This window comes from Grampus griseus (genome assembly GCF_964374135.1).
Source record: "Grampus griseus genome assembly, chromosome: 10".
Taxonomy (NCBI): Eukaryota; Metazoa; Chordata; class Mammalia; order Artiodactyla; family Delphinidae; genus Grampus; species Grampus griseus.
Genome location: NC_139004.1, coordinates 35,025,243 through 35,052,788, shown reverse-complemented (window position 1 = coordinate 35,052,788; position 27,546 = coordinate 35,025,243). Strand labels below are relative to the sequence as shown.

Here is a 27,546-nt window from a genome sequence, read left to right as displayed (position 1 = left end):
ACTAAAAGTGTAGATGTCCAGAAGTGGTCAGATTCTGGGTTTGTTTTGAAGGAATGCCTCTAAGTCTCCTCTTGACCCAGGTCAAGATAAGAAACTCAGGCCACCTGAACAAAAACCAGTTCTTCCTTTTAAAAGGTGTATTTCAGAAGAGTTGGAAGGACAGGGGAGATAGATTGTGGCTCATGCTCACATGTTAATAATTTTTGTCCCTATCAAACTTTCCTCCATTGACCTACCTAACATTTGTGGGTTCTTCTGAAACAAGAGGGGCTCTATCTCTTTGTACAGTTTGGAGGCTCCTCCCTTTCAAGTTCCACCTCTCCTTCCTTCTCCTATTATAGGGTGTGTGGATTCTTCTCAGATGCCCTGGGAGCAGTGCCTGGTTCCCCTTGAGCAGGAGACATTCATGAGGGCTTTGCTGGGAAAATCCAGCTTTGTTCAGTGACCTTTGGACAATTGCAGTTCCCAGTTTTTCAAGCAGTGCTCTGCCATCCTCTCTCAGGCACCCACTGCAGAGTTTCACCCTGTGACCCTGAGTCCACAAAAAATCCTAATGCTGCACCCTGCGAACCCTCACAGAATCTCTGGCCATTAACCCCATGGTGCTATATTTTAAATGGTGTGCCCTGGCAACTTCTTCTCTGGTTCCTGACATACTTCTAACTCCACCCCGTGAATTTCTCTCATCCTCTGTAACTTCTAAAGTTTCCAAATCAGCCTCATTGTTTGCCCAGCTACAGCAGCCCTTTTTTCTGAGGATTCAGGCGCCTCCAGTAGAGTAGGGCAAAAGCATACACTGCTTCACAATGTCTCCATTGACCTCCTTTCCCTGTGCCTCTAGAGATCTAGAGATCATGCCTCTAAAATTCAAGAAGACCTGGGTCCACGAAGACTTGCTTAAAAGTTAATTTCTAATTCCAGTTTCACAAACATGATTTAGAGACTTCTGCAATTTAGTGAATTCATGTGACAGGCACAAGTGTGGTTCTCTGCCTGGAACATCAAATTCACTAATAAGCCTATATAGTGTATATTCTGCTGAATTATAATCACACCTCTAATCTTGGAGTGGCCTCCACTTTTTCTTCATGCTCAGTTACAAGATGGTGATTTAATCCTGAGGAGCAGTTATCCCTGAATGTAGCCCTCATGGGGCTGAGCTGCCACAAGTTCCATCTTGGAAAATGGACAAATATGCAAACAAAACCCAAACAGACAGACAGACAAAACACTGCAAACTTGACATTGTAAAAGAATAAAAAGCCAACTAAATCTTTACTGAAGCATCTGATAAAACGCCAAAAAAATATTCTAGTCAAAACACAGAACAGGGAACTCTACTCAGTGCTCTGTGGTGACCTAAATGGGAAGGAAATCTAAAAAAGAGTGGGTATATGTATATGTATAACTGATTCACTTTGCTGTACAGCAGAAACAAACACAACATTGTAAAGCAACTATACTCCAATATAATTTAATTTAAAAATTTAGCAAAACTCAAAAATCCTCTTTCCCACTTAATGCCTATGATAGCATTATAGCTGCCTCTCCCTCATCAATCTATCTCCTCGTTATCTCCAAAGACCCCAGAACTCTCTAAAAGACCTGCCTTGTGCCTTTTGTCTCTCTTTCCTTGTCCTTCCCGTTCCAGTTTCTGCTCCACTCATTTCTCTCATCAACACAACTGAAAGCCAGACTTGTTTGAATAACAAAATCTTCTTAGAAGCCACGGAGGAGGGAGGCTATGACCATAGAGAAATATATTTTTTGTCCCAATCCTGTTATAAAATTTATGTTTTATCATAGTGATTCTTCTGTGTTGCAGAATGCAGAACTATCTCAATGGGGCAAGGACAAGAAGTACATGCTCGAAAGCTGATTCAGATGTCAATGCAGCAGGTATGTAGCAATGAACAACTACTCTTCATGCAACATTCTTGATATTATTCCTCTGGCCATCTGGTCTACTTAGGACCAACACAGTGATGGGCAAAGCATTCTACCTGTGATGTTCAATCATTATTTTTCATTTTTATTTATGTATATAGAGTCAACCTTTGATTTCCTACAAATTTTAAACCTCCAGCTAGTTTGCTCCTGACATCCCCACAAAATACTTGTTCCATTTTCTATAGCATATGCTCCATTTTATTTTCACTAAATATTTTTTGATAATTTGGCAGCCACACTTTCTTGTTCCTAAAGGATGCAGCTCTAGCAGTCTTGGAATGTCATGTTCAATATTAATAGAGAGTGCTTAAGAAGTGACAGATTGAGACAGTCAAATTTCAATTTTCAGTTAAAGTGAGACTTTCATTTTTCATTAATGGGTAGTTTCAGGCAAATAAGAAATATTTGAGGGTGTTATGTTTAAATATTGATAATGGTTTTTATTGAAAATTGCAAGCTGGATGGAATGTTGAGAACTATTTTTCATCACACCTAATAAATACACAGGTCATTAATTTTCTAGAAATGGTTGGTAGATAGCAATCTCAGCAGCAATAAGAAATTGCGCCATTGATAAAAATAAAATAAGATCTTGGTTTATTTTTAAGCTTTTGATCTCATAACGTCTGTAGCAACTGTGGTGCAGCTTTTCCCTGGGAATTAATGACTGGAGAGGGTTAATGGGCTAAAACTCTGCTTGGTTCATCAAAGTTTCAGGCTAGTCATTAATTCTCAAGTGCGCCAAGCCTTAATCTTTACCACTTAATTAAATTCAATAATATATTGTATTTAATTTATATATATTGAAGAAATTATATATAATTATTTTTACTCAGATCAAATAATTCACTCTATTGAGTGATTTGACAGTTTGACTTTGGGTCTTAAATAAGTTCTTCAGTTTCCACGAGTGAGAAACTTCTAAATTTGGTACAGCATTCACATTAACCTTCTTTGGAATCTTAGCTTTTATAACTTCCATGTTCTGTGTCTCAAGGTAGGATAAATATTGATAATAATGGCATTATCAAACAAACAAACAAACAACAACAATAACCCATGAATAGGTACAGCCACACTGCCACTTGAAAGATTTAGGATAAAGCTGACACGGTGGAATGCAGAGCAGGGAATCAGAGAGTAACTGGATCCACGATGACACAAACCAACCATGAAGTCCATCTTGGTCTAGACATCCCAGTTGTCTAGACCAACAAGTCCCCTTTGCTGCTTAAGCCAGTCTGAGTTCTGTTTTCTCTTGCAGTAGAAGGTGTATATACAGGCCTTACCATACATACACTAAGCTCAATGATTTGTAGCTGTATTTATCTGATCTCATTATATAAGTATATCAAGATATTGTCTGGCTAATAAACTGTGTTCTTATAGAACTGTGACGGTCATGTGAATTACATTGTTAAAGAAGGTTTTATCAAGTATTTAGATAGTGCTTAGAAAGTTTTGTGGTTTCAGGAATATCTGGGAGGAGTGATGGCAAAGAATAAGGTTTAATATTATGGTAGCAAATGTCACCAAATGTATTTTATTGCCTCTGGTGAAATAAAATTGGTATTTTAAGTCAGGAGAAGAAAACTTAAGCATAAAATTCTCTCTCTCTGCTCATTTGGGCCTCCTCCCTCCCCTTTTAGTGTACAATGTGCATCTGCATAACGCATTAACCAGACCTCCTCAAAGGTGGGAATGCTTGCTCGAATGCAAAGATCAATTTTTTTCCCCTTTTTTCTGACGCTAGCCAGGTAACTTCTTAAAAGATTAGCATGCTTTTCCAACTCTGCAGGGAGCCATGGTGACTTGTTGCTGGCTTTGTATGTGTACCTGGACTGTGTATCTTTGGTGAACCTCATGTGAAATGTCAGCATGTCATTTTGATGTATGATCCTTTGTCTCGAAAATGTATATGACTCTGCCTTTGACTTGTAACAGGCAAGACAGGTCTCAGAGCTTCTGTCTCCCAGGCTATAATCCTCAGTTTGGCTCAAATAAAATTCTCTTTTCTTCCTAACTTGATTGTTAATGAGTTTTCGTCGACACCTCCAGCTTTCATGAGGTAATGTGTGTCTCTCTTTGTGACAGTGGACAACTTGGTTTCGGGGTGAGTCCCTTCTGATTTACCCTAGGCAGGACAATTTAAGTTACAAATTCCAAAATACCCATTCCCACCATTAGATGGTGCACACACTGTACTTAAACAAGTCTGACTTCAAATTTTAACTTTTGTTCCCTTCTAAACCAGGGATGGCAGGATACAATCATTTTGAACCCACTTGATTCCAAGTAACCAGCTTTACAACTAACAGAAAAAAGAAGATTGTATTGACATATAACAATTTCATTAAAATATATGTGCTCAAAACAGAGTATTCTTATGCCCTGAGTAAAAGTTTCAAAAAATTTGTTTGTATGTTTTGTTTTATTAAAGTCATAGCAAAAAAAGTTATAAGGAATTAATATGAAATCATTTTTGAATACAGGGTGGCTGGGTATTACTGCAGAATTGTCACCTTGGCCTAGAATTCATGGAAGAATTGCTAGAGACATTAACTACCACTGATGCCAGCAATGATACTTTCCGAGTGTGGCTAACTACCGAGCCCCACGATCGGTTTCCCATTACATTGCTTCAGGTTTGTTACTGTGAGATAAGTATCCTTTCCTTGAGAGTTATACAAATAAAGATGGCACAAATATGATTATGGAAAGATGGCAAACATAACAGGGCTTTCTGGTCCAGTAGAGGCTGCGTTGCAAAATCTTATGCCATTATCGTCAAAATCTTGACTATAATTATCAAGATTATATGGTAAAGATTCCCACAGAAGAGTTATAAGACTCAGTATTAATTTATTGGGTTTTAGCTCTGATCAATGCAAGTAGCTTACACGGTGCCCATTTATGTACCATAAGCATATTGTTGGCTGATGTGTTGTAATTTCTATTTTATTCTTCACAGTAATTTATAGAAACAAAACTACTATTTGCTTTTTATGACAGACTTCTCTCAAATTCACTAATGAGCCACCCCAAGGCGTTCGCGCAGGTTTGAAAAGAACATTTGCTGGAATTAATCAAGACCTTCTGGATATCAGTAATTTACCCATGTGGAAGCCAATGCTTTACACTGTAGCATTTTTACACTCCACGGTGCAGGTAACTTCTGAGAGCAGTTTGCACATTTAGAGGATGCTAATGATGTTATGTTTGCCTCTCTGCTGCACTGTCTGCTCTCCTCACCTTGCTTTCTTTTTCCTTCATGGCACTTTTCCCCACCTGGCACAGGACATACATATTTGTTTATGTATTTATGTGTCCTCCTGCCCCCACACCCCCACTTTGGGCCCCTAGAGTATAAGATTCTCCAGGGCAATGACTTTGTTCTTTTGTAACTGCTGGGTCTCCCCCTGTGACAGCAGCAGCTGGGGCATTGCCAGAGCTCAATAAATATTTGTGGGATGAACAAACGGATTACTGTGATAGGAGCTTGGTCTTGAAAGTGCCTGTGCTGGCCAGGAATGTTATATACACCATCTCATGTAATACTAACAGCCACCTTTCAAGGTAGGATTTATCACCATCTTACAAGTGAGGAAATTGAGACTCAGAGAGGTTAAGTTCCTTTCTAAACAGTAGATCTAGGAGTCAAGCCCCACGCTGTCTGCCCTGGATACAAGTATGTTTCAACCCTCCTCCCACCGGTGACAGAAGTGGTGGTGTTGGGAAGAGGAGTCACAAGGGTCACCTGTCTTCTTCACGTTGTTTCCTCTTTGCTTTTACTGTGTACTTATATAGTCATTTAATAATTTTATGGCTGCCCAGCAACATCTCTATGGGATTATTTTCATTTTGTTATTGCTTTGTTCTATATTTGGATTTTGTATTTTGTTCTGTATTTGAAAGCTGTATAATTTTAATGTACTTGATTCACTCCTTGATTTCACAGAGAGATAAAGGGACTCCTTTAACTCTTTCCTACATTTCTTCTTTCCCTGAGGTTGGAGTGAGGACAAAATGAATCAACTGGTTTAAACCAGGAGTCATGGTTCAGCTGTGCACAGCAGCCGGCAGAGCTTGGCCTCATCTCTACCCACCCTGCCCAAAGGTGGAGGGGGATTTGGTGCCCACCCCAGAAAATACTGGGCATGTTTACCCGTAGGTTCCTTGGCCCCACCACTTTACCAGGTTTCATGCTGCCCAACAGAGAGGGCTGTTTAGAGGGGACAGCTGGTGTTTATCTGTCCCCCAACTCTGAGAGACTTAAAATCAGGTTAAACGCTTAGCGGGTGGTTATTCTTGCTAAGTTCCATTGTGGCCTTTGGATTGATTGTAAAGTACAGCTTTCAAGTCACTGAAGCTGATTTCATGTATTCTTATCTGGGAATTGTTGGGTTTGCTAGGCCTTATCACACTCTAATACAAATATTGCTTTAAACTCTGTTATTTAAAGCCCAATTCACAAATAATAAATTTTATGATTCTTTTCCTAGTAGTGATGATTCAACTCTTCCACTGTGCTTATCACAGACAGATGACTGGGGGGTATTTTCCATATGGTCAACATGGCAACCTGTGTTTTTAGTGGCCATTATCCAAGGGTTAAAAAGAAGAACAGGACCATGGGCCAGTCATGGGGCCGAAGTGTGCTTGCACTTAAAGTGGCTTGTATTTGGGTTAAAACAGAAAAAAATCTCCACTGCTAAGGCCGTGAAGCTAACAGTGGCATGTCTATGAAAAAAAAGGTTGCGAAGATCTCTTAAAATCCAATCATAGAGTGTTAGAAAGAGCACTTCACGGAGAGTCAGGAAGCCTGGATTTTAGACCTGTTGTGACATCAATTAGCTACGTAAGGTTGGTCAACTTATGTCCCTCTCGAGGCTTCTGTTTCCCCATCTGTGTGTTTAGAGGCAGAAGGAGGTGATCTGTCAAGATTTTTCCCATTTCTAACATTCTGTTGTCCAGTTCTATGACTATACAAGGAGTGCAGATAATTCAAGCATTTATCCCTCGGTTCTAGTTTTATCAATTTCAGAAATGTTTACTGTGATATTGCCTAAACATATTCTTTTCTTGGTTAGGATAAAGCCAGCTTGACAGAAAAATCTGGAATTCTTTAGGAGCTTGTGGTCCTGGGTCAGCACCATCTGCATCACCTGGGGACTTGTAAGAGTTGAATTTCAGGCCCCACCCAGACCCACTGAATCAGATTCTGCATTGTAATAAGATGCCCAAGTGATTCGTGTGCACATTAGAGTTTAACACACAACTGTTACAGGAAGGACTGTTCTGAATAGACAGATTGTGGCTTATATTTTTCTAGTGTTGGATATAATAGTCAAGTACCAGATTTTCTTTTTTTAACCTCTTCATTGGAGTATAATTGCTTTACAATGGTGTGTTAGTTTCTGCTGTATAACAAAGTGAATCAGCTATACGTATACATATTATCTCCATATCCCCTCCCTCTTGCATCTCCCTCCTACCCTCCCTATCCCACCCCTCTAGGTGGACACAAAGCACCGAGCTGATCTCCCTGTGCTATGCAGCTGCTTCCCACTAGCTATCTATTTTACATTTGGAGTGTATATATGTCCATGCCACCCTCTCACTTCGTTCCAGCTTACCCTTCCCCCTCCCAGTGTCCTCAAGTCCATTCTCTATGTCTGCGTCTTTATTCCTGTCCTGCCCATAGGTTCTTCAGAACTTTCCTTTTTTTTTTTTTTTTAGAGTCCATATATATGTGTTAGCATACAGTATTTATTTTTCTCTTTCTGACTTACTTCACTCTGTATGACAGTCTCTAGGTCCATCCACCTCACTATAAATAACTCAATTTCGTTTCTTTATATGGCTGACTAATATTCCATTGTATATATGTGCCACCTCTTCTTTATCCAGTCATATGTTGTTGGACACTTAGGTTGCTTCCACGTCCTGGCTATTGTAAATAGTGCTGCAGTGAACATTGTGGTACATGTCTGTTTTGGAATTATGATTTTCTCAGGGTATATGCCCAGTAGTGGGATTGCCGGGTCGTATGGTAGTTCTATTTTTAGTTTTTTTAAGGAACCTCCATACTGTTCTCCATAGTGGCTGTATCAATTTACATTCCCACCAACAGTGCAAGAGGGTTCCCTTTTCTCCACACCCTCTCCAGCATTTATTGTTTCTAGATTTTTTGATGATGGCCATTCTGACCGGTGTGAGGTGATATCTCATTGTAGTTTTGATTTGCATTTCTCTAATGATTAGTGATGTTGACCATCCTTTCATGTGTTTGTTGGCAATCTGTATATCTTCTTGGGAGAGATGTCTGTTTAGGTCTTCTGCCCATTTCTGGACTGGGTTGTTTGTTTTTTTGATATTGAGCTGCCTGAGCTGCTTCTATATTTTAGAGATTAATCCTTGGTCAGTTGCTTCATTTGCAAATATTTTCTCCCATTCTGAGGTCTGTCTTTTCTTCTTGTTTATGGTTTCATTTGCTGTGCAAAAGCTTATAAGTTTCATTAGGTCCCATTTGTTTATTTTTGGTTTTATTTCCATTTTTCTAGGAGATGAGTCAAAAAGGATCTTGCTGTGACTTATGTCATAGAGTGTTCTGCCTATGTTTTCCTCTAAGAGTTTTATAGTGTCTGACCTTACATTTAGGTCTTTAATCCATTTTGAGTTTATTTTTGTGTATGGTGTTAGGAAGTGTTCTAATTTAATTCTTTTGCATGTAGCTGTCCAGTTTTCCCAGCATCACTTATTGAAGAGGCTGTCTTTTCTCCATTGTTTATTCTTGCCTCATTTATCAAAGATAAGGTGGGTTTATCTCTGGGTTTTTTATCCTGTTCCATTGATCTATATTTCTGTTTTTGTGCCGGTACCATATTGTCTTGATTACTGTAGCTTTGTAGTATAGTCTGAAGTCAGGGAGCCTGATTCCTCCAGCTCTGTTTTTCTTTCTCAAGATTGCTTTAGCTATTCGGGGTCTTTTGTGTTTCCATTCAAATTGTGAAATTCTTTGTTTTAGTTCTGTGAAAAATGCCATTGGTAGTTTGATAGGGATTGCATTGAATCTGTAGATTGCTTTGGGTAGTATAGTCATTTTCACAATGTTGATTCTTCCAATCCAGGAACATGGTATATCTCTCCATCTGTTTGTATCATCTAATTTCTTTCATCAGTGTCTTATAGTTTTCTGCATACAAGTCTTTTCCTGATTCTTTAATCGATGAATTGATTCCTCCAAATTTACCTGGATATCCCTTGCTTTATACAAACACGATGTATATACTTTTGTCCATGCAGAGACTGAAAAAAAGAAGAGGGAATTGGTTTATGTCACATAATATGAAGCTTCTGGGCTGGGGAGAGTGTTGCCGAAACTCGGCCCCTGTTCACCCTTGCTGAGTAGAAATGCAGAGATAGAGTTTTGGGTGAAGTAAAAAAGAATAGCTCTATTGCTTTGTCAGGCAGAGGGGACCACAGCAGGCTAATGCCCTCAAAACTGTGTGTACCACCCTGGAGGGGGTAGTGAGGAGTCTTATAGTGTTCAAGGAACAGGGCATGGTCAGCTCGTGCACATTCTTCTGATTGGTTGGTGGCGAGGTAGGTAATTGGGAGCCAGCATCGTCAATTGTTTGGTTCCAGCTGGTCTTGGGTCTATGTGCTTGTGGGCAGCATACAGTTAACTTCTTCCACCTGGTGGGGGTTTCAGTATCTATAAGACAGCTCAAAGGACATGGCTCAGAATATTATCTGTAGTCCTTGAAGAAGAAATAAAGGTCCTTGACTTTGTTTAATGACTAAAGTATTATTATTTGGTCTTGTTTTTTCTTTTCTTTTTGTATTTTCTCACCTCTCTGATTAAATTTATTCTTTGACTGAAGGTTTTCTACAGACAATAGGCGGGCAGAGGACATGGGTGGGGGGTTCTATCCTGGGAAGGCCTCAGAGGTTCCTGCTCGGTTACAAGGGGTTCGTGCTGGAATCCATAACACATGAGAATGCAGGAGCGAGTGGTAAAATAGCCAACCCCTGCCTGCCCTCCAATGTGTTTCTCTTACTGAATCAAAGTTTGGCATCATGCCATCAGCTCACTCCAGCTCAAGAGCATCGTGTGTTATGCGGACCCTACTCTTGTTGCAGAGGACAAAATGAGCATCCCTCCTCTCCTATAAGAAGGGGAAGTAGATTTGGCTGGTCAAGGACAATCTGGGGCAGAAGAGTGGTGGAGGGTGTCTTGGGATGGGAGCAGGATTACCCAGTAGAAGGGGGTGCACTGCCATGGCAACCTGCATAGTTGCACCAGCCACTTCTGCACTAAGCTCTGCTTGCTTCCTACTCCCCCTGGCTTCCCTCCCCTCTCCTCCAGGAACTCGACCTCCACGTTGGCCAGGAGGTTACTGCAGCAGCGGCCGCTCTTGCTGCAGTCGGCCGATGTCTCTGCCTCGGCCAGCCAGCCCTCCTGCCCTCCCCGTGGGAGCCTTTCATCCCCAGCACCATGGGGCATTCCTCCGCTTATTAGGACGCTACTTCCTGAGAACGTTTCCCGCATCCTTTTATTTATTTATTTATTTATGGCTGTGTTGGGTCTTCGCTGCTGCGTGCGGGCCCTCTCTAGTTGCAGCAAGTGGGGCCCACTCTTCGCCGCAGTGTGCGGGCCTCTCACTGCAGCAGCTTCTATTGTTGCTGAGCACGGGCTCTAGGTGCGTGGGTTTCAGCAGCTGTGGCACATGGGCTCAGTAGTTATGGCTCACGGGCTCTAGAGCGCAGGCTCAGTAATTGTGGCTCATGGGCCCAGTTGCTCTGCGGCATGCAGGATCCTCCCAGACCAGGGCTCGAACCCATGTCCCCTGCATTGGCAGGTGGATTCTCAACCACTGCACCACCAGAGAAGTCCTCCCGCATCCTCTTGAAGATGACTCTAGGGGGAAACTTCCCTCTGGCCTCAATATTCTCTCTACATTTTGCCAGAAAGTCCGCTGTAGCACTGTTCTGGCCTTCAGAGCAAGCCCACACTCACCCTTCAGGATTTTAATTTTAAATATACCTTCCTTCAAAGTCTTGGTCTTCTGAAATTCAACAATTCTTCTTCAACAATTCCATTTGTAGTCTCCTCCCAACACCTCCTGCAGGTCACAATAACGTTTCCTGTTTTGTTCCTATTGATAGTCAATATACTGCCGCTTGTAGTGCAGCACGTTGGACCCATGAGCATCTTAAGCAGTGGACCTCAGCCATTGCCTGGGCCCCAGAATCCCCTGGAGGAGGCATCGGGGTGAAGAGCTCAGACCTTTTAAAAACTTCCCAAGTGATTCTAATATGCAGTGAGAGTGGAGAATAATTCCCAAAGAGCCACTGCCCTTAAGGGAGGAGTCTTTAGTCATTTTTATGACCTTTTCATGGTTTGGATATTTCTCCCCCTCACCTTGGCTCACCCACATTGAAGCCCACATTCGGGACTTTTCTTACGGCTTATACACAGCTTTGTGAGGTTTACTGCAAGAATCTTTGATTAGGAGTTCTAAGGGCCTGCGATGGCAGTTGCAAACTCGGAAATTCTACCATGGCTCTTAAAATATTTGTTTAATATTTAATAAAATTGGCCATATCTATGGGGCTCAGAGAGTACCACTGTTAACAGTTCCTCATTCAGAAAAGTGTTTACTTCTTTGACATATATTTATATATATATATATATATATATATTTTTTTTTTTTTTTTTTGCGGTACGTGGGCCTCTCACCACTGTGGCTTCTTCTGTTGTGGAGCACAGGCTCTGGACGCACAGGCTTAGCGGCCATGGCTCATGGGCCCATGCGCTCCACGGCACGTGGGATCTTCCCAGACCGGGGCACGAACCGTGTCCCCTGCATCGGCAGGCGGACTCCCAACCACTGCGCCACCAGGGAAGCCCCTCTGACATATTTTTTAGGTTTAAGCCTTGACAAACACTCCCTTCAAATTTAATACTGTTTATAACAGTTCTCCCTTTGGGGAAGTGTGATTATAAAGTTCTTAGTGCAAATCTCTTCAAAATAATTACAGTAACATGATACAGATTTTTAAGAAGATCTTTTACACGTACCTCTGTAGTGTTTCCCAGTGGTTCTGACCATTTCTGTTAATTATTTTTACATATTCAAGTTTCCCTTATATTGTCTAGTATAGATTGCATTTTTCATCTTATGCTAACTCCAGTTATTAAATAAATAGGTGTGATGCTCCACAGAGAGCTTTGTTTTAAAGATGGGACTGAAGTGAATCTGCGCTGGACTGTGGGAGGCGGGGGATCATTGGACTGAGGTAGATTCTAACATAAAACTGGAAATAGCTTTGACATCATTAAAATGACTCCATTGAACAGCTTCTCTTCGGTGTTCTAAGGAGTATTCCAGGTTTTCCATATTTCACTAGTAGTTGTGTTTTATATATTCTTTGGAATAAAAAGAAGGAAGCTTATTGGTTCAGTCTAGCAGGGAGTAGACTAGTCTTCCTAAAATCATCATCTCCAACTTAATAATGGATAATAACCCCCTTCTGTTGAGTCAGGTTTTAGCTCTTTCTCCTAACATCAAATCTGTCTATGTTTCATCCCTGAATCATCACATGGGGACGTAGTTCCAGCTACTCACCAGAGGTTGTCCTCTGCTGCAGTGGCACAGTCTTGCAGCCTCCTTCTGGATGAATCGTGAACTTTGCATTCCTGTCTTTGCTCCTGACCTTTGCTAAGCCCGGGATTCTTTTCTCCCTTCTTTTCAAAGACCAGCTTCAGTTTCATTCTTCCCAGGAGCCCTTGATTGAATGTCTTCTTCAAGCTTATCACCTGTGAAATTTTGACAGTTAATTATATTTAGTACCCTGTTGTCCTTTCCTGTTTTGTCTTATTTTCTCAGCTAGATTAAAACTTCTTGAAAATGCACTGATTCTAATATTTTTCTATTATTGGACTCATCCTAATATTTTTCTAAACATAAGACTCATCCTATAGTTTCAAAAATACTAATTGGATTGGAGAGATTCAATATGCCAAATATTCCAAATTCTAGCAAAGTCCTCTGTTTTTGAGCTTCCAAATGAGGTCTTAGGTCCCAGTGGTTTGAGTCTACCCTGATATTATTCCAAGATGATACTTAGGGGTTGTTTTTTTCTTTATTGTCACTTACAGGGGTCAGTGAGTAAAAAAAAAAACAAACAATAGCAAGAAAGTGAAATGACCTCATTTGTGAAAGAAAAGACACCACATTTTGTCTTTTTTTCTAAAAGGAGTTAAACAGTTTATGACTTTAGTGAACCAACCTAAAAACTGAACATTTTAAATAAAAATTGATAGTAAGTAACATAAAATGAAGCAAACCTCAGCATTAGGGCAATTTTCAAAGATCACATTTTAAGGAGCAACTGAATTGCAATTGCTCAGTGCATGTAAACGGGAGTGTTTCCACAGAGACAATTTAAGCAGCTTCAGTAATTGGAAAGAAAGAATTGTTGTTCATTCAGTCTCCTACCTAATTGAACAGTAAATTTTAAAAACTAAGTCAAAACAGGTAAAACTGTTTTAGAGTTGATTCTCTTTTTTTAAACAATGGGAGAACATTTGTGTTTGGTTCGTAAGTGGTCAGCATTCTTCTCTTTGAAGCCCTCAAGGTGGAAGAAATCCCAGAGCCTCAAGTGTTAGCTGAACGCATTTTCGTGTTAGTACCCCATAGACCCTCCAGGCCCGCCTTGCTCCTAGAGCAACCTGGAGGAGGCTCACCATAGTGCTTCTTGGGACCCACGCAAGAAATTCAAAACCACATGTCAGCTTCCTAATTGACCCTCCGGAGAGTGAGAGAGTGCCTTTCATGCTGATAATCATCAACTCACATGTTTGTTTATTAGACAACCATGATCCTTCTCCCGAGGCGCAGGTACAAAAGGGGAGACAAAAATGGGAGATATGTCTCCTCCTGTCAGGGCCTCCTCCCAGCCCCGTGGCTCCTCCTAATCTTCTCTGTGTTCAAGGTGGAAGATGGTTCTTCACAGCTCCTGAGTTTACAAACCTCTCTAGTTTAAGTTCTGACTAGGACAAACTCTGAATACCTGTTCTGAACTCTAAGTCCAAATTCCTGGGAGAAGGGATATTGCTGGCTCTTCTTAGGCTGGTTGTTCACCTTTGGTCTAATTAGCTAAGGAGTGGGGAGTCACACCATGCAAATGTCCAACACCTGACAGCCTAACCTAAAGAAGAACAGCTCTAGAAATAACGCTAGTAGTTGACATTTTTTTGTTGTTGTTGTTGTTTTTGTTTTTTTACGGTACGCGGGCCTCTAGCTGTTGTGGCCTCTCCCGTTGCGGAGCACAGGCTCCGGACGCGCAGACTCAGCGGCCATGGCTCACAGGCCCAGCCGCTCCGCGGCATGTGGGATCTTCCCGGACCAGGGCACGAACCCGTGTCCCCTGCATCGGCAGGCAGACTCTCAACCACTGCGCCACCAGGGAAGCCCAGTAGTTGACAATTTTAAGGGTTGTTTGCCCTCAGTCTGACCTCCCAGGGTGGACATCTGGACCCAAATTATTTTTGATGTTTTTATTTAATATCTTAAAAGAGGACTTCCTGGTGGAAGGAAGTTCCACCAATTATTTATTCCTGAATAAATAATTGGACCTTTCTTAGAGAGACTGATTGTGTGCTGAGGCAGGGACAGCTGATGGTATGGTAATGTTTGAGTTAATCCGTGTTGTGTACTAGGTGATGACGGCCTGGAAATATCAGTTCTAACACTCACATACCTTTAAAATGGTCTCCAGAATATCAAAGCAGTTGAGTCATTTGGCCTGAGCCTCATTTGATTATTTGTGAGTAATTTGGTGATTTGAAACAGCCGCTGTTTCACAGGAGAGACAAATGAAGGCAATATGAACGTTTTAAGAGAGAGATGTCATGTTTTACCACAGAAAACGTTTAGTTTTCAAAATCTGAAACTGCAAGATTACAAAGTGAAACTAGCAGGAAGTCTAAATGCCGTTGAATGCTTAAGTCATTCACCTTAAAAAACTAAAATTCAAACCCTTGCATTTAACATTTGAAACTTTCAACAGTCCAGTTTAGAATAAATTAATTCATTCAACAGATATTTATTGAGCACCTACTGCACTTTTTGAGTTGACGATGGAGACCTACACTTTTTAAACCCAAGAACTCCAATTTGGCAAATATTTGGAGATTTGCTCTTGAAAGCCTTCTAGAGCCAAGGAGTAATATCTCTATTTGTTACTATATCCAAAATCATATACTGTTCTTTTATGATGTCAACTTATTTCAATATCATGCCTTAATTTTACTGTACTTTATGTTTTAATAATAAAAACAGGTATCAGCTGCAATACAATTTAAAACTCTTGCTCAATTACTTTTCTCTGTTGTTTTTAAGGAGCGACGCAAATTTGGTCCCTTAGGATGGAATATTCCTTATGAATTCAATTCTGCTGACTTTTCAGCCAGCGTTCAGTTTATTCAGAATCACCTTGATGAATGCGATATTAAGAAAGTGAGTGAAATTGTTTTTTTTTTTCTGTCTTCATTGCCATCCTTAAATCAAAGTTCTACAGACATTCCCAGTCTGGGATATGCAGTGGCTCTGCTGAGGTTCCCCCCAGCTCTCCCAAAGGGGACCGATCATTCCAATCACCTGTTTACTGGTCCAGCCATTTCCACTCACACCCCTACTGCCCATAGGAGCGCACTGGGACTCTCCATCTCACACTTGTGTCCCCCTCCACCCAATCTCTCTCTTTCCTGAGGACATGCACAACAGAGGCAGAGCCCTGACAAAGGAACTCATTGTGTTGAGAAACACCACAGCCTTCTTCATGTCACATCCAAGTGCCACAGTGTACTTCAAGAGAATATATACCTTAAATCAGACTTTTCTTCCTTTATCTCACTCATGCTTCCTCAGAATCCTCAGAAATGAGAATATCTCCCAGCCCATGTAAAAGTTCTTTTGTACCTTAAGTCACATCTTAACAGACACTTAAGCTTATGCAGATAAATAGCAATGATTTGAATAATGGTCACTGATCCTTGTGTAACACTTCACAATTTTCAAAGTGCTCGCATGTGCAGGGTCTCGTTTTTATTTTCACAACTCAGTGAGGTAGATACCCAAGGTGTTACTATGATCCCCATTTTACTGATGACGTACTAGACAAGAGAAGACAAGGAACTTCCTCAAGGTCACCGAGCTAAGAACACAAACCCAGTTGTCCTTTCACACAAGTGTTGCAAGGAGTTGGAAATCTGTTTTTTCCATGATCTTGAGGAATTTTATGAGCCTCTCAGAGCCTGTTTCCTCATCTATAAAATGGCCATGGTTTCCGTGAGGAATAAATGGGCTAGCATTTGTGAAAGCACAGTGTGTGGTACATAATCAGGGCTCAATAAATACAAGTTTCCTATCGTCTCTCCCTCTCTTCCTTCTCATAGTAGATCTCAAAGATAATCATACATTCTGCAGTATCAGTATGATGACAGTGAGCCATGATGAATTATTTCCGGGTAGGGGGGAAATCTAGAATCAAACCATCATTTTTCTTAGAAATTACAAAGGGATATTAAATTGAGTAGGACATTTTGATGAAAAATTATATCATATGGGTTCGTATTCTGGGACTGTTTATCATTTTGGTATATACAAATGACAGTTACCTTGAAATAGTTGCTTTGAAAGGCAATGAAGCTGAAAAATAAAAATTTAACCAAGAGAAATTAAATAAAAATTAAGCATCCTTACTTCTCCTACCCCAAATGTATTGAAGTATTTTTTAAAATAAAAAAACTATTAATATCTGAAATGTATTGCTAGTATAAGATTGCTATGGAAATTAATAAATACTTTGATGTAGTCATAGCTCACATAATGAAACAGGAAAGGATTGCATTGTAGAAAAATCTTGTGAATAATGTTCTAGTTGTTCTTATACTGTTTCAGAAAATATATTACTAAGAAAGCATATTAGAGCATTGATTACTTGATTTTTCTCCTTTCTTCACTAAACGTGACTTTTTTCTTCTCTAACAGCTTGGCATTACTATAATGAGTATTACAGATAATTACATCCACAGATTGAAAAATAGTCTTCTTTTCCCCCTATTTTAAATAATCAATGAGCAATATAGTCACCAACGTTTAGTACTGTAGATTTTTCTTTGGTGACCAAACCATAGCAGTTCCAGTCATGTAAGAGCAAAAGAGTTATTAATATAAGATAATGAGTAATTTTAAATGCAGTCTAGCTAGTGCTTCCTTTTCCAGACCTTTCTTTTAGAGGAAGATCCAAAATGTTTAGAACTATTTGTTTGGGTTGACTATGAATAATTCTTTTCTGTTTTTAATAAAGGGCGTGTCGTGGAGTACTGTTCGGTACATGATCGGAGAAGTACAGTATGGGGGCAGAGTCACGGACGACTTTGATAAACGTCTGCTTAATTGCTTCGCTAGAGTAAGTCAGTTTAGGGAAAAAAAAGCATGGATGTACATCTCATTGCATCTTCCTATTAAACAAGAATATTTTTTGTTTGTAGCAGGTAAGCCAAACTTAAAGGGAAAAAAAATACAGAGCAGAGCTTCTGAAAAGAATCAGCCAACCAAACCAAACCAAAACCAAACCAACTAACAATCTACTTGTGGTCCAGGACAGAACAAAGGTCAACTCTCAATGGTCTATGAATCTTCTCCTGTATAGATTAGCTGCTCATGTCCACGGTCTCTCCCCACTTCCCCTCCTATAAAAATACTGGACATAATATCTCTGCCTTTTCCTCTGATTGCAAGTCTTCAGGGCGATTTGAAGCCCCAAGATAAGTGATTGGAGAATGAACCAAAATTTGAGTTTTCTCATCTCTTTCCATTAGGACAGACAATTGAAAATTGATGAAGTGTTCATTTTTTCCTCTGTTCCCAGTAAAATCTGCATATATCATGTGGGTAAACATTTTCTAGAGAATATTATTCTTAGCAATTCTGGCTTTCACATCAAGGGTGAATAGTATAAGTACATCTACCAGATTCAAGTTATTCCTAAAACTTTTACACGTTAAAGAAGCAAAGTACATTACCTGAGCGGAAAAAAAATCAGATATTTTACCGTTATCTGAGTTCTCTATATTAGGATCTAAGTTGTTAATTCTTTGATTTTTTTCCCCCTTTTAACAAAATTAAGACCTCAACAACAAGGCATAAGCTTTGAGGGTATTTTGGTAAACGGGAGGTTGACCAGAAATCTGAATTTCTTTTCAACCCTTACTAGTATTTGCAAGTTTTTCTTAAAGCTGAATGTGGAGAAAGGTGGATGATAAGCATTGGTAAGCGTGTGTGGAGGCAGATCTGGTACAGATCTCCGGGGAAGCAATTGGGCAAAACTTAGTGAAACTAAGTATCCTGGGTAAACATCCCAGAACATTTCTAGAAAAAGCCCACGAATGGATATGTATGAAAATGTCATGGCAATATTTTGTGTGGAGCTGCAGGTGACCATCATAGGTTGGGTTCTCCAGAAACAGACTCTGAGATGGAGATCTGCTTGTGGGTCATCCCTTCCCCCAGGGCATGATCTTGGTTGAGGCGTCTCCCTTCTGCCAGGGCAATTCCTGGGAGGGACAATGTTGTGAGCCCTCAGTAGCCAGTACTCCAGACAGCTGGGGGAGCGAGTGCCTAGGTCCCGGAGAAGGATCTGGTAGTGCATTACAGCATCCACTGTGAGGCCGAAGAAGCCTAAAAGGATAGATAAGAAGCCTAAGAGAATAGATAAGCAGTAGTGGGTGAGCACATGTAATACTATTGCACACCCTTCAAGGGTGCAATCTGGTGGCACTTAGTCATATGAAGCATGTATGGGGACTTCCCTGGCAGTCCAGTGGCTAAAATTCCACGCTTCTACTGCAGGGTGGGCGCAGGTTCGATCCCTGGTTGGGGAACTAAGATTCCACATGCCGTGCGGCATGGCCAAACTAAGATGATTAAAAAAAAAAAAAAAAAGAAGCGTGCATGATATGACTACCCTCTGAACCAGAATCCCACTCTTGAGTGTACCCCACTCTTGAGTGTATGTCCCAGAGGAATTCTCAGACAAGTCTGTGGACATGTACAAAGATATTATTCATAGTATTGTTTGGGATAGTGGGAAGTGGAAAGCAACCCGGGAGTCTGTCACAGAGGAATAGATGAGTTAAAGGTTATAGATGCCTATCATGGAATACAATGCAGCACTTGGAAGAAATGATCCGTATGACACCATGCATCGATGTTAGGAACATAGTGTTGAGCGCAGAGCTTTAAAAAATAAAATGAGATCTATAAAGTGGTACATGTATATTTCTCAAGGATAAATACATGAATTCAAGGACATACATCAATATCTTTAAACAGAAGCCCTCAAAGGGAAGGAGGCTGGGAGTGGATATCAGGGCTGAAGAGGGAGAAACTAAAATAAAAAGGGTCTAGAGTCATGAGAATAATAAAATGCAGGAGTATGATAAACTCACCTCTGTATCTGAGGTTCAAAAGAGAAAAAAAAAAAGATGTCTTAGTAAGCATACTTTGTGTTAGAATAACTGTACAAGTACCTAAAATTGGAGTTTTGGCACTGGAGACTGTGAGAGGTGATTAGATTCTGGATATATTGTACAGATACTACCAGCAGAATGCTGATGGGGAAGGAAGGGGGTTGGTCAAGGATCACTCGTAGTTTTGACCTAAGCAACTAGATGGAGCATGGGACTATTTACAGAGAAGGGAAAGAACTGCAGGGAAAAAATGAGTTTTATTGGCTGGGGGTAGAAATTAGGAATTCTGTTTTGATCATGTAAACTTTGAGATGCTTACTGGACACCCAAGTGCAGTTGTCCAAGACTGTAAGCTCCATAAGGGCAGGCACTTTGCTTGTTTTACATCACTACCAAATTCCCAGCACGTGGAATGGAATCTTTCACATAGTAGGCGCTCAGTAAATATTTGTTGAATAAGAGAATGAATGAAGATAAACAAAGCAGTTGGATTTACAGGTGTGGAGCTCAGGAGAGAGCTCAGGGCTGGAGAAAAAGATTTGGAATTTGTCTTATACAGATGGTATTTAAAGTCAAGATATTAGATGAGATCATCATCTAAGAAGAAAGTGTAGAGAAAGGAAAGGAAAAAAAAAAAAAGAAGCTACGGACAAGGCCCCGAGTATTTTAATGTATTGAGAAGGAAGAAATGTCAACTGAGAGAGGTCAAGGAAGAGGAGGAAAGGGAATTGCCCTTTACTTAGTATTTGCTTAATAAATTAAAAAAAATTTTTAACCTACTTTAAAAAAAATATGTAAGATAGCCCAGTATAGAAAAACATAAACATTCAGCTTAATAAATTTCTTCAAATAGACATAGAATGTGAATGACTAGGGAGGCAAAGGCCTGTCCTCTGCTGCCTCTTTACCCCGACCATGTTATCCAGAATTGCCTGAGTGAAAATCACTTCAATTGTAAACCAGTGCCTTCAAATGGGATCCTCTTTCCCTATGACTTTCAATTTGGGGCTTATCTTTGAACCCTTATTTGTTTTCTCTGTTCTCAGCATCTTATGGTATGTCTCCCTTAAAACCAATAATTGTAGGACCTTATTCATTGTCCTTGGAGGATGACTGCTTATTTTTGTAGGGTACCTTCTAGAGTCTCCCAAAGTAATTCCATGCAGACTTCATACTCTGTATTTTGATTATACCAAAAACATCCTCCAAATTTGGTGAAACTCAACTACTTTTGTGTTTTTGAGTCTAGCTATTTGTGGATTTACAATTTATACTTTTGTACTTTATAAATAAAGTAGTGGAAAAACAAGAGGAAACTTCATTTTCCCTTTATACACATATGTCATCTGGCAACACGAAACTCAGTGTGGTCATTTGTTGTCTGTGTGCTGAAGACCCCATGGCCTTTGCCCCCCCTAGTCATCCACATCCCTAAAAAACTAACCTTTATAAATAATGACCAACATCATAGCACTGTTTTTCTTTAATGACTTTCAACTGCTCCCCATTTTTTAAGTTAAGCACTAGTCCTCACCCTGATAGTCATCCACAATGTGACCTCACTTCCCTTTTTCTGTACAATCTCTTACCACTGCATTATATTTACCTTAGGGTAAATACAGTGATTTCATCATTTACCCAACCTGCCTCACATTTTTTTTTTTTTGTGGTACGCGGGCTTCTCACTGTTGTGGCCTCTCCCGTTGCGGAGCACAGGCTCCGGACGCGCAGGCTCAGCAGCCGTGGCTCACAGGCCCAGCCGCTCCGCGGCATGTGGGATCTTCCCGGACCAGGGCACGAACCCGTGTGCCCTGCATCGGCAGGCGGACTCTCAACCACTGCGCCACCAGGGAAGCCCTGCCTCACATTTTTGCGTCAGTTTTTTTGCGTGTGTGGTCTCTTTGACAAGTTCCTTTGTCAAAATTCTATCCTTCAAGGCTTATCTCCAAAATCACCTCCTAGATAAAGCTTTACCTGACATCCATCTGGCTATTCTTTCTTCTTGGCTTTAAGCCTCCTTAGTACTTTGCTTATTTTTATTTCCTCTGTCTCTTACCTTCGTGCACTTTATCTTGTGGTTATTATGTAATTGGCTTATCTCTCTACTGTGTCACAAGCTCCTTGAAGGAAAGGACTGTGGTGTGTCTCATCTTTGCATTCCGTTCCTTTTCTAAGCTCAAGGCCTTGTGGACAGGAGTTGAATAGGATAGAACTGTGATGAGTAAAAAATGAAGAAAACCAGTACACAGGGTATTTCAGAGCAATCACTGGACCTAAAAAGAGCTGGAAGAAGAAGGATATGGAGGGAAGATACTAGAGAAAGTGTGACCAACCGAAGGAAGGCACAATCCCCCTCTCTTTTCACGTGGAGTCCTCTGAGTGACTCAGACATCCTGCCTGCATTTCTGCTCCTCCCACCATCCCATTATTTCCCTCCCTACTGGGAAAATCACTCCGTTAGACACAGAAGTTATTGCCTCAAATGAGGCTCACAGGCATTCAGCATTTTTTTTTCCTCTTCAGAATAAGTCTACTCACACCAAGTATATATCTGTTCTCTCACTGTTACCTTATAGATAATCAGTTCATATGGAATGAGAAAAGGATGTCTTAAGGAAAACAGTAAGATGGTTGGATATATCTGGTTCTTGTGTCCAGGGACATAACTTAATTAACAGAGAGAGCTCTCCAGCTCAGGGTGGGAAGGGAGATGTTTGTAAGAAGTTTTCCTGCTCGTGTGCAGTGCTCAGCGCCACTGTGAGCCACGCTGAGCACAACATAAGCCCCCAGGCATGAGCCCTGTTTGCGGGGAGAAAGCAGGCGGTGAAAATGCCCAGATATGCTCTCATGTGTCTGGTTATTGCTTCTGCAATACATTCCCACGTCTCTTTAAAGTGAGCTCGAGGGTCATCAGATTACTTCAGCAGAGGGTAGGCTTGCAAGGCTGGCTCTCTCCTCCTCGCCCTTAGAAAGTATCTTCTTTGGTGTTAAACAAAGACCGGGTTTCATTGTTTTTGTGTTGTGGGCTCTCTCTTTTCTTAATCTATGTCTAATTATACTATCAGTGGTTTTGTTAAGGTACTTTCAAACCCAATATAAAAAATGATTAAGATGGAAATAAGGTGATCCTATCTCCTTGATAGTGGCAGTTTTGGGTTTTCATTTAGTTGTTCATCAATTTTATTTCTCCTGTTTTCTCTCCCATATAGGTCTGGTTCAGTGAGAAGATGTTTGAACCATCATTCTGTTTTTATACCGGGTATAAAATCCCCGTGTGCAAAACCTTGGACCAGTATTTTGAATACATCCAGTCATTGCCATCCCTAGATAACCCCGAAGTCTTTGGGCTTCACCCTAATGCCGATATCACGTAAGTTCCTGGCATTTTTTAATTTGAAAGGATCATTTGTAACCCAGCCTGGCAAAGACTGTGCATTTCATTTTCTCCTTTCCCTTCTTTTTATTTTACTGTGAAAAATAGTGTCACTTCCTATCACTTCCTATCTCGCAATTACAATTTTGTCATATCTTGGCCTGCTCCTGCTCACTAAATCCTACTGCTCCAGAGTTTATAACAATGTTAAAAGCTCTAATTTATGCATTGATTATTTCTCCTCTGTCGAGTCATAAAACCAGTTGGTGTTACTGGTCTTGATGCCATTGGTCTGATAAGACAGTAGCGTCCCAGTTCTTTGCCTTTTACATCAAAAAACCTAATAAAAATTAATGGTCATAAACAGAACCGTAAAGGGCCAGGAGGGTGGACAGAGGAGGAGGACTTGTATTTCTGTTTTGATGGTCCCTCTCCCCTTACTTGCTCACCTGCATCCTTCTGTAAATACCTGCCCATGGAGGGCATGATGCAGCGAGCACAGGAGCACAGGACCACAGACGCAGAGCCCGGGAGGAAAGGCTCAGAGTGATGTCCCTGCTCCAGTCACTGTGGTAAGAGGTGGTGAGGGAAGAGACAAGGCATGCCTCCAAGTCCCAGGCCCCTTCTCAGACCCGTCCTTTGGATGAGATCTCACCCCTCATCTCTCCAGAGACCCCTACCTGAACACAAGACCACCCAGCTCCACAGAGAGGGCTCCAAGAAACCCCAGCTGAGAGTCTCCCTGGATGGTCATGCCTTGGGCTCACTGGCCAAAGACCACAAAGTTTATGTCCAGCAGAGTGGCTGGTTTCAGGAAATGGAAGAAACCAAGACTCCTGTGGTAGATTCTAAGCTGTGACAACTGAGAGGAGTGCACTGTACCTCTCTCCTGGTCACTCACCTGCTGTGGCCATTTCAGCAGCGCTGCAATGGGGCACGGACGTCTCCACCCTCTGGTTCCCTGCTCTCGCCCAACATCACAGAGTCCTGTTTGCTTCCATTGCATTGTGTCTCCACCCTGAGCATGCTCCCCGCCCCAGCACGAGGCTTGGCCTCCTGGCCTATGTGTCCCCCACATTCATTCTCACTTCTCCATAGCCTCTAATCTCTCCCATGCCTCTTTTCATCTTCAAAGATGTGGGCGTGACCCCCAAAGACCCACGAATGGCCATCACTCATTTCAGACCCCGTGACAGAACCGTGATGGTACTTTGGTGGCGGCTCTAGCTATTATTTGAAGAGTCTGTCATCAGTTAGCAGGAGACTTTTGAAATGAAGAAATAAAAAGGCGTCCTCAGAGATCCGTTCATGAATCAACATTATCTGAAAGAGAACACACAGAGAAAGAGGTTTACTTTAGCTAAGACTTTAGAAATGTGAGTCAGACCACGTCACTTCTCTGCCCAGGACCCTCCTGAGGCTCCTGTCTTCAAGTCAAGGGCAAAAGCTTACAATGACCTACAGGTGACCTACAAGGCCCAGTAATACCATCTGCCCCGCCCCTCATGGCCTGGTCTCCTTCTGCCCTCTCCCTCACTCTCGCCACTCAGCTCCAACTTCCACTACCTTCCTGTTAGTCAGGCCAGACGGCTCCCACCACAGGATACTTGTACTTCCTGGAACATCCTTCCCCCAGGTATCACTGTGGCTTACCTTTTCACCTCTTCCGGTCTTTGCTTAAATGTCACCTTTTCAATGACGCCTTCCCTGGCTGTCTTATTTAAAAATTGCAAACCACTCCCTAACCCCCACCCCAGACTCCATCCTCCTTGCCTGCTTTGTTCCTATCGATTGTATCACCAACTCTTTACTTATTTATTTGCTATCATCTACCTACCATCACTAACATAAACTCCATTATGTCTGAAACTTTTGTCTTTTTTCACTACTGTACCTCGAGTGCTAAATAGTGCCTGATACTCAGGGAATATTTGTTGAATGCATCAGCAATACTAAATTCTCCTAGGCTGCGGAGAATCTAATAAGTGGGGATAGTCCGTGGAAAGATCTCATGAGTTCACACGAGTGGGCAGAAAAATGGCTAATAAGTTTTAATGCACTTGTAAATTAGCAATTGGAGTGGTTCACATATGAGGGCTCTAAACTTTGATTCCATCCTTGGCAAGAGCCCGAGGAGTCACCATAGCTGGTACCTGGAGAATCTGATCCTGTCTGGTGCTACAGGATCCTACCAAGGAGTAGATGAAACAAGGTTGGAAGCACCTCACCCTGACTTACAGGGATGGCATTCCTGTGCCTGGATTACTGCAGGCAGTTCTGGTCACCAGCTCTCAAGAGAGATAAACCAGAGCTAGAAAAAATCCAGAGAAGGGCAACCAAATTGTAATCCAGATGGGAGGAAATGATAAAGACAAACTATTTTTTTCCCTTGAATTTTATCTTCAACTATTATAAACCCTCAGAAAAGTTGCAAGTACAGTGAACACCTATATACCCTTCACCTTGGTTCACCAGTTGTTAACATTTTGTTCCATTAGCTTTTTCTTGTTCTATATTTACATCTCTGTATATTTATGTATCTACAGCTATATCCATACATAACCACATCTGTGTGTGTGTGTGTGTGTGTGTGTGTGTGTGCGCTTATAGACCCTCTGAGTGGACAGAGCTAGGAAATACGTATTTTTTAAAACATTATGAGCTCATACTCTAACTCCAATACCAATTGTACACCTCAGGGTTCTTCCTTGTCCTCCCTCATTATCTCCTTTCTCCCTCAGGGAGAACCCTGGTTCCCAGCAGCTTCAATATGTTTACTCATTTGCTCCAAATTACACTGCTGTTACCGAAAGTGGGGTCCAGCTTCTCGCCACTCAAAAGCCAATAAAGAAGCAAGTGGGTGGAAAGGAAAGTTTGCTTTATTTCGGATGCTGGCAGCCAGTGGGTAGGGCGGACTCCTATCCAAAGGCCGACTTCCCCCACTGACAATCAGTGGGCAAGAGCTTTTATAGACAGAAGGAGGGGACTACATGCAGAAACAGCACAGTCAGCTCTGATAGTCATCTTGAAATTGGTCATGCAGTGGTCTGACCAGCGTCATCTTGATTAAGTACGGTTAATCTTCAGTTCCAGGGTTGGTTTGTTTTCATTTCTCAGAATTGTGGCAGCTTATATCATGGCTACAGTTTCATCATCATGTAGTTAACTTCTTCCACCTGGTAGGGGTTTCAGTATCTATAAGACAGCTCACAGGATACAGCTCAGAATATTATCTACAGCCCTTGAGGAGGAGCTAGAGGTCCTTGACTACGCTTAATGACTACACTATTATTATTTAGTCTTGTTGGACTGTTTTGCTTTGTTTCTGCATTCTCTCGCTTCTCTGATTAAACTTATTCTTTGGCTAAAGTTTTTCCACAGACAAAAGGCAAGCTGAGGACATGGGGGGCAAGGACCCTAGGGTCCTGCTCCATTGCACCACCAATACCATGACCAACAACAAATGTACTAAGTGGAGGTCAAGATTTCTTTGCAATTCCTTTCGTCCCTAGAATATATCCCACTGAGGGTGTACAGAGCACTATGTTCAAAAGTTACTCAGATTGTTTTAAATCTGTGAGGTTATGCTATCCGTTGATGTATAGGTACATTCATTTGTTACATTTTAGGTTTTTTTTAAAAAAAGTTGTCGATTTTTTAAAGTATATGAAACATGATCATGGCTCAAAAGCCACAACTAGATAATATGGTTCTTAGAGAAGTCTCACGCCCTCCCAAGCCATTTCCCCTTCCTTTACAGGCAACCAAATGCATTAGTTTCTGGTTTATCTCCCCTGTGTTTCTTTTTGCTCATATGTAAGTACCATGTATATTCTTATTATCCTTTCTCTCTGATACAAAATTACCATACCATATATATGTATATATATATATGTACATTATTTTGTGTCTCACTTTTTTCACTTAGTGCATCCTATAATCATCTATATGTTCATAGGTATCTTCCTCATTAAAGGCACACCTCGGAGATATCACTGGTTTGGTTGCAGACTACCACTATAAAGAGAATATTGCAATAAAACGAGCCACATGATTTTTTTAGTTTCCCAGTGCATGTAAACGTTATGTTTACACTATGCTGAAGGCTATTAAGTGTGCAATAGCATTATGTCTAAAAAACAATGTACATATCTTAATTTAAAATACTTTGTTGCTAAAAAATGCTATCATCTGAGCCTTCAGCAGGTCATAGTAGTAACATCAAAGGTCACTGATCACAGATCACCATAACAAATATAATAATAATAAATAAAAGTTAGAAATATTGTGAGAATTACCACACTGTGACACAGAGATATGAAATGAGCAAATGCTTTTGGAAAAAATGGCGCTAATAGACTTGATTGACACAAGGTTGCCACAAACCTTCCATTTGTAAAAACTGCAGTATCTTTGAAGTGCAGTAAACCGAAGCACAATAAAACAGGTATGCCTGGATGTTTTTTTTTTACAGCTGCATGCTCTTCCATTGTTTATATGCATCGTAGTTTATTCATCCATTCTCCCATGGGTGGGCATGTAGGTTGTTCCCAATATTTTGCTATCTCCAGTAATTCCTCAATTAATAATCTCATGCTTGTGGTTCCTCATATTATTGGAGATGTATTTTTCAGGATAAATTGCTATGGGTGGGATTGCTAGATCAAGGATTAATGAA

The 27,546-nt window shown here is 41.0% G+C and overlaps 1 protein-coding gene across 1 annotated transcript in view; it reads left to right on the top strand.

Moving 5' to 3' along the window:
• DNAH8 (dynein axonemal heavy chain 8) overlaps window positions 1–27,546 on the top strand; it is a gene marked incomplete at its 5' end in the record, with an annotated part of 322,388 nt that overhangs the window by 259,812 nt on the left and 35,030 nt on the right. Inside the window, 6 exons of the mRNA XM_082664076.1 lie at window positions 1,826–1,899; window positions 4,443–4,595; window positions 4,963–5,118; window positions 15,363–15,479; window positions 17,332–17,433; window positions 22,705–22,865. Coding sequence (XP_082520202.1) covers window positions 1,826–1,899; window positions 4,443–4,595; window positions 4,963–5,118; window positions 15,363–15,479; window positions 17,332–17,433; window positions 22,705–22,865 — 763 coding nt within the window. The remainder of the gene's footprint in view (window positions 1–1,825; window positions 1,900–4,442; window positions 4,596–4,962; window positions 5,119–15,362; window positions 15,480–17,331; window positions 17,434–22,704; window positions 22,866–27,546) is intronic.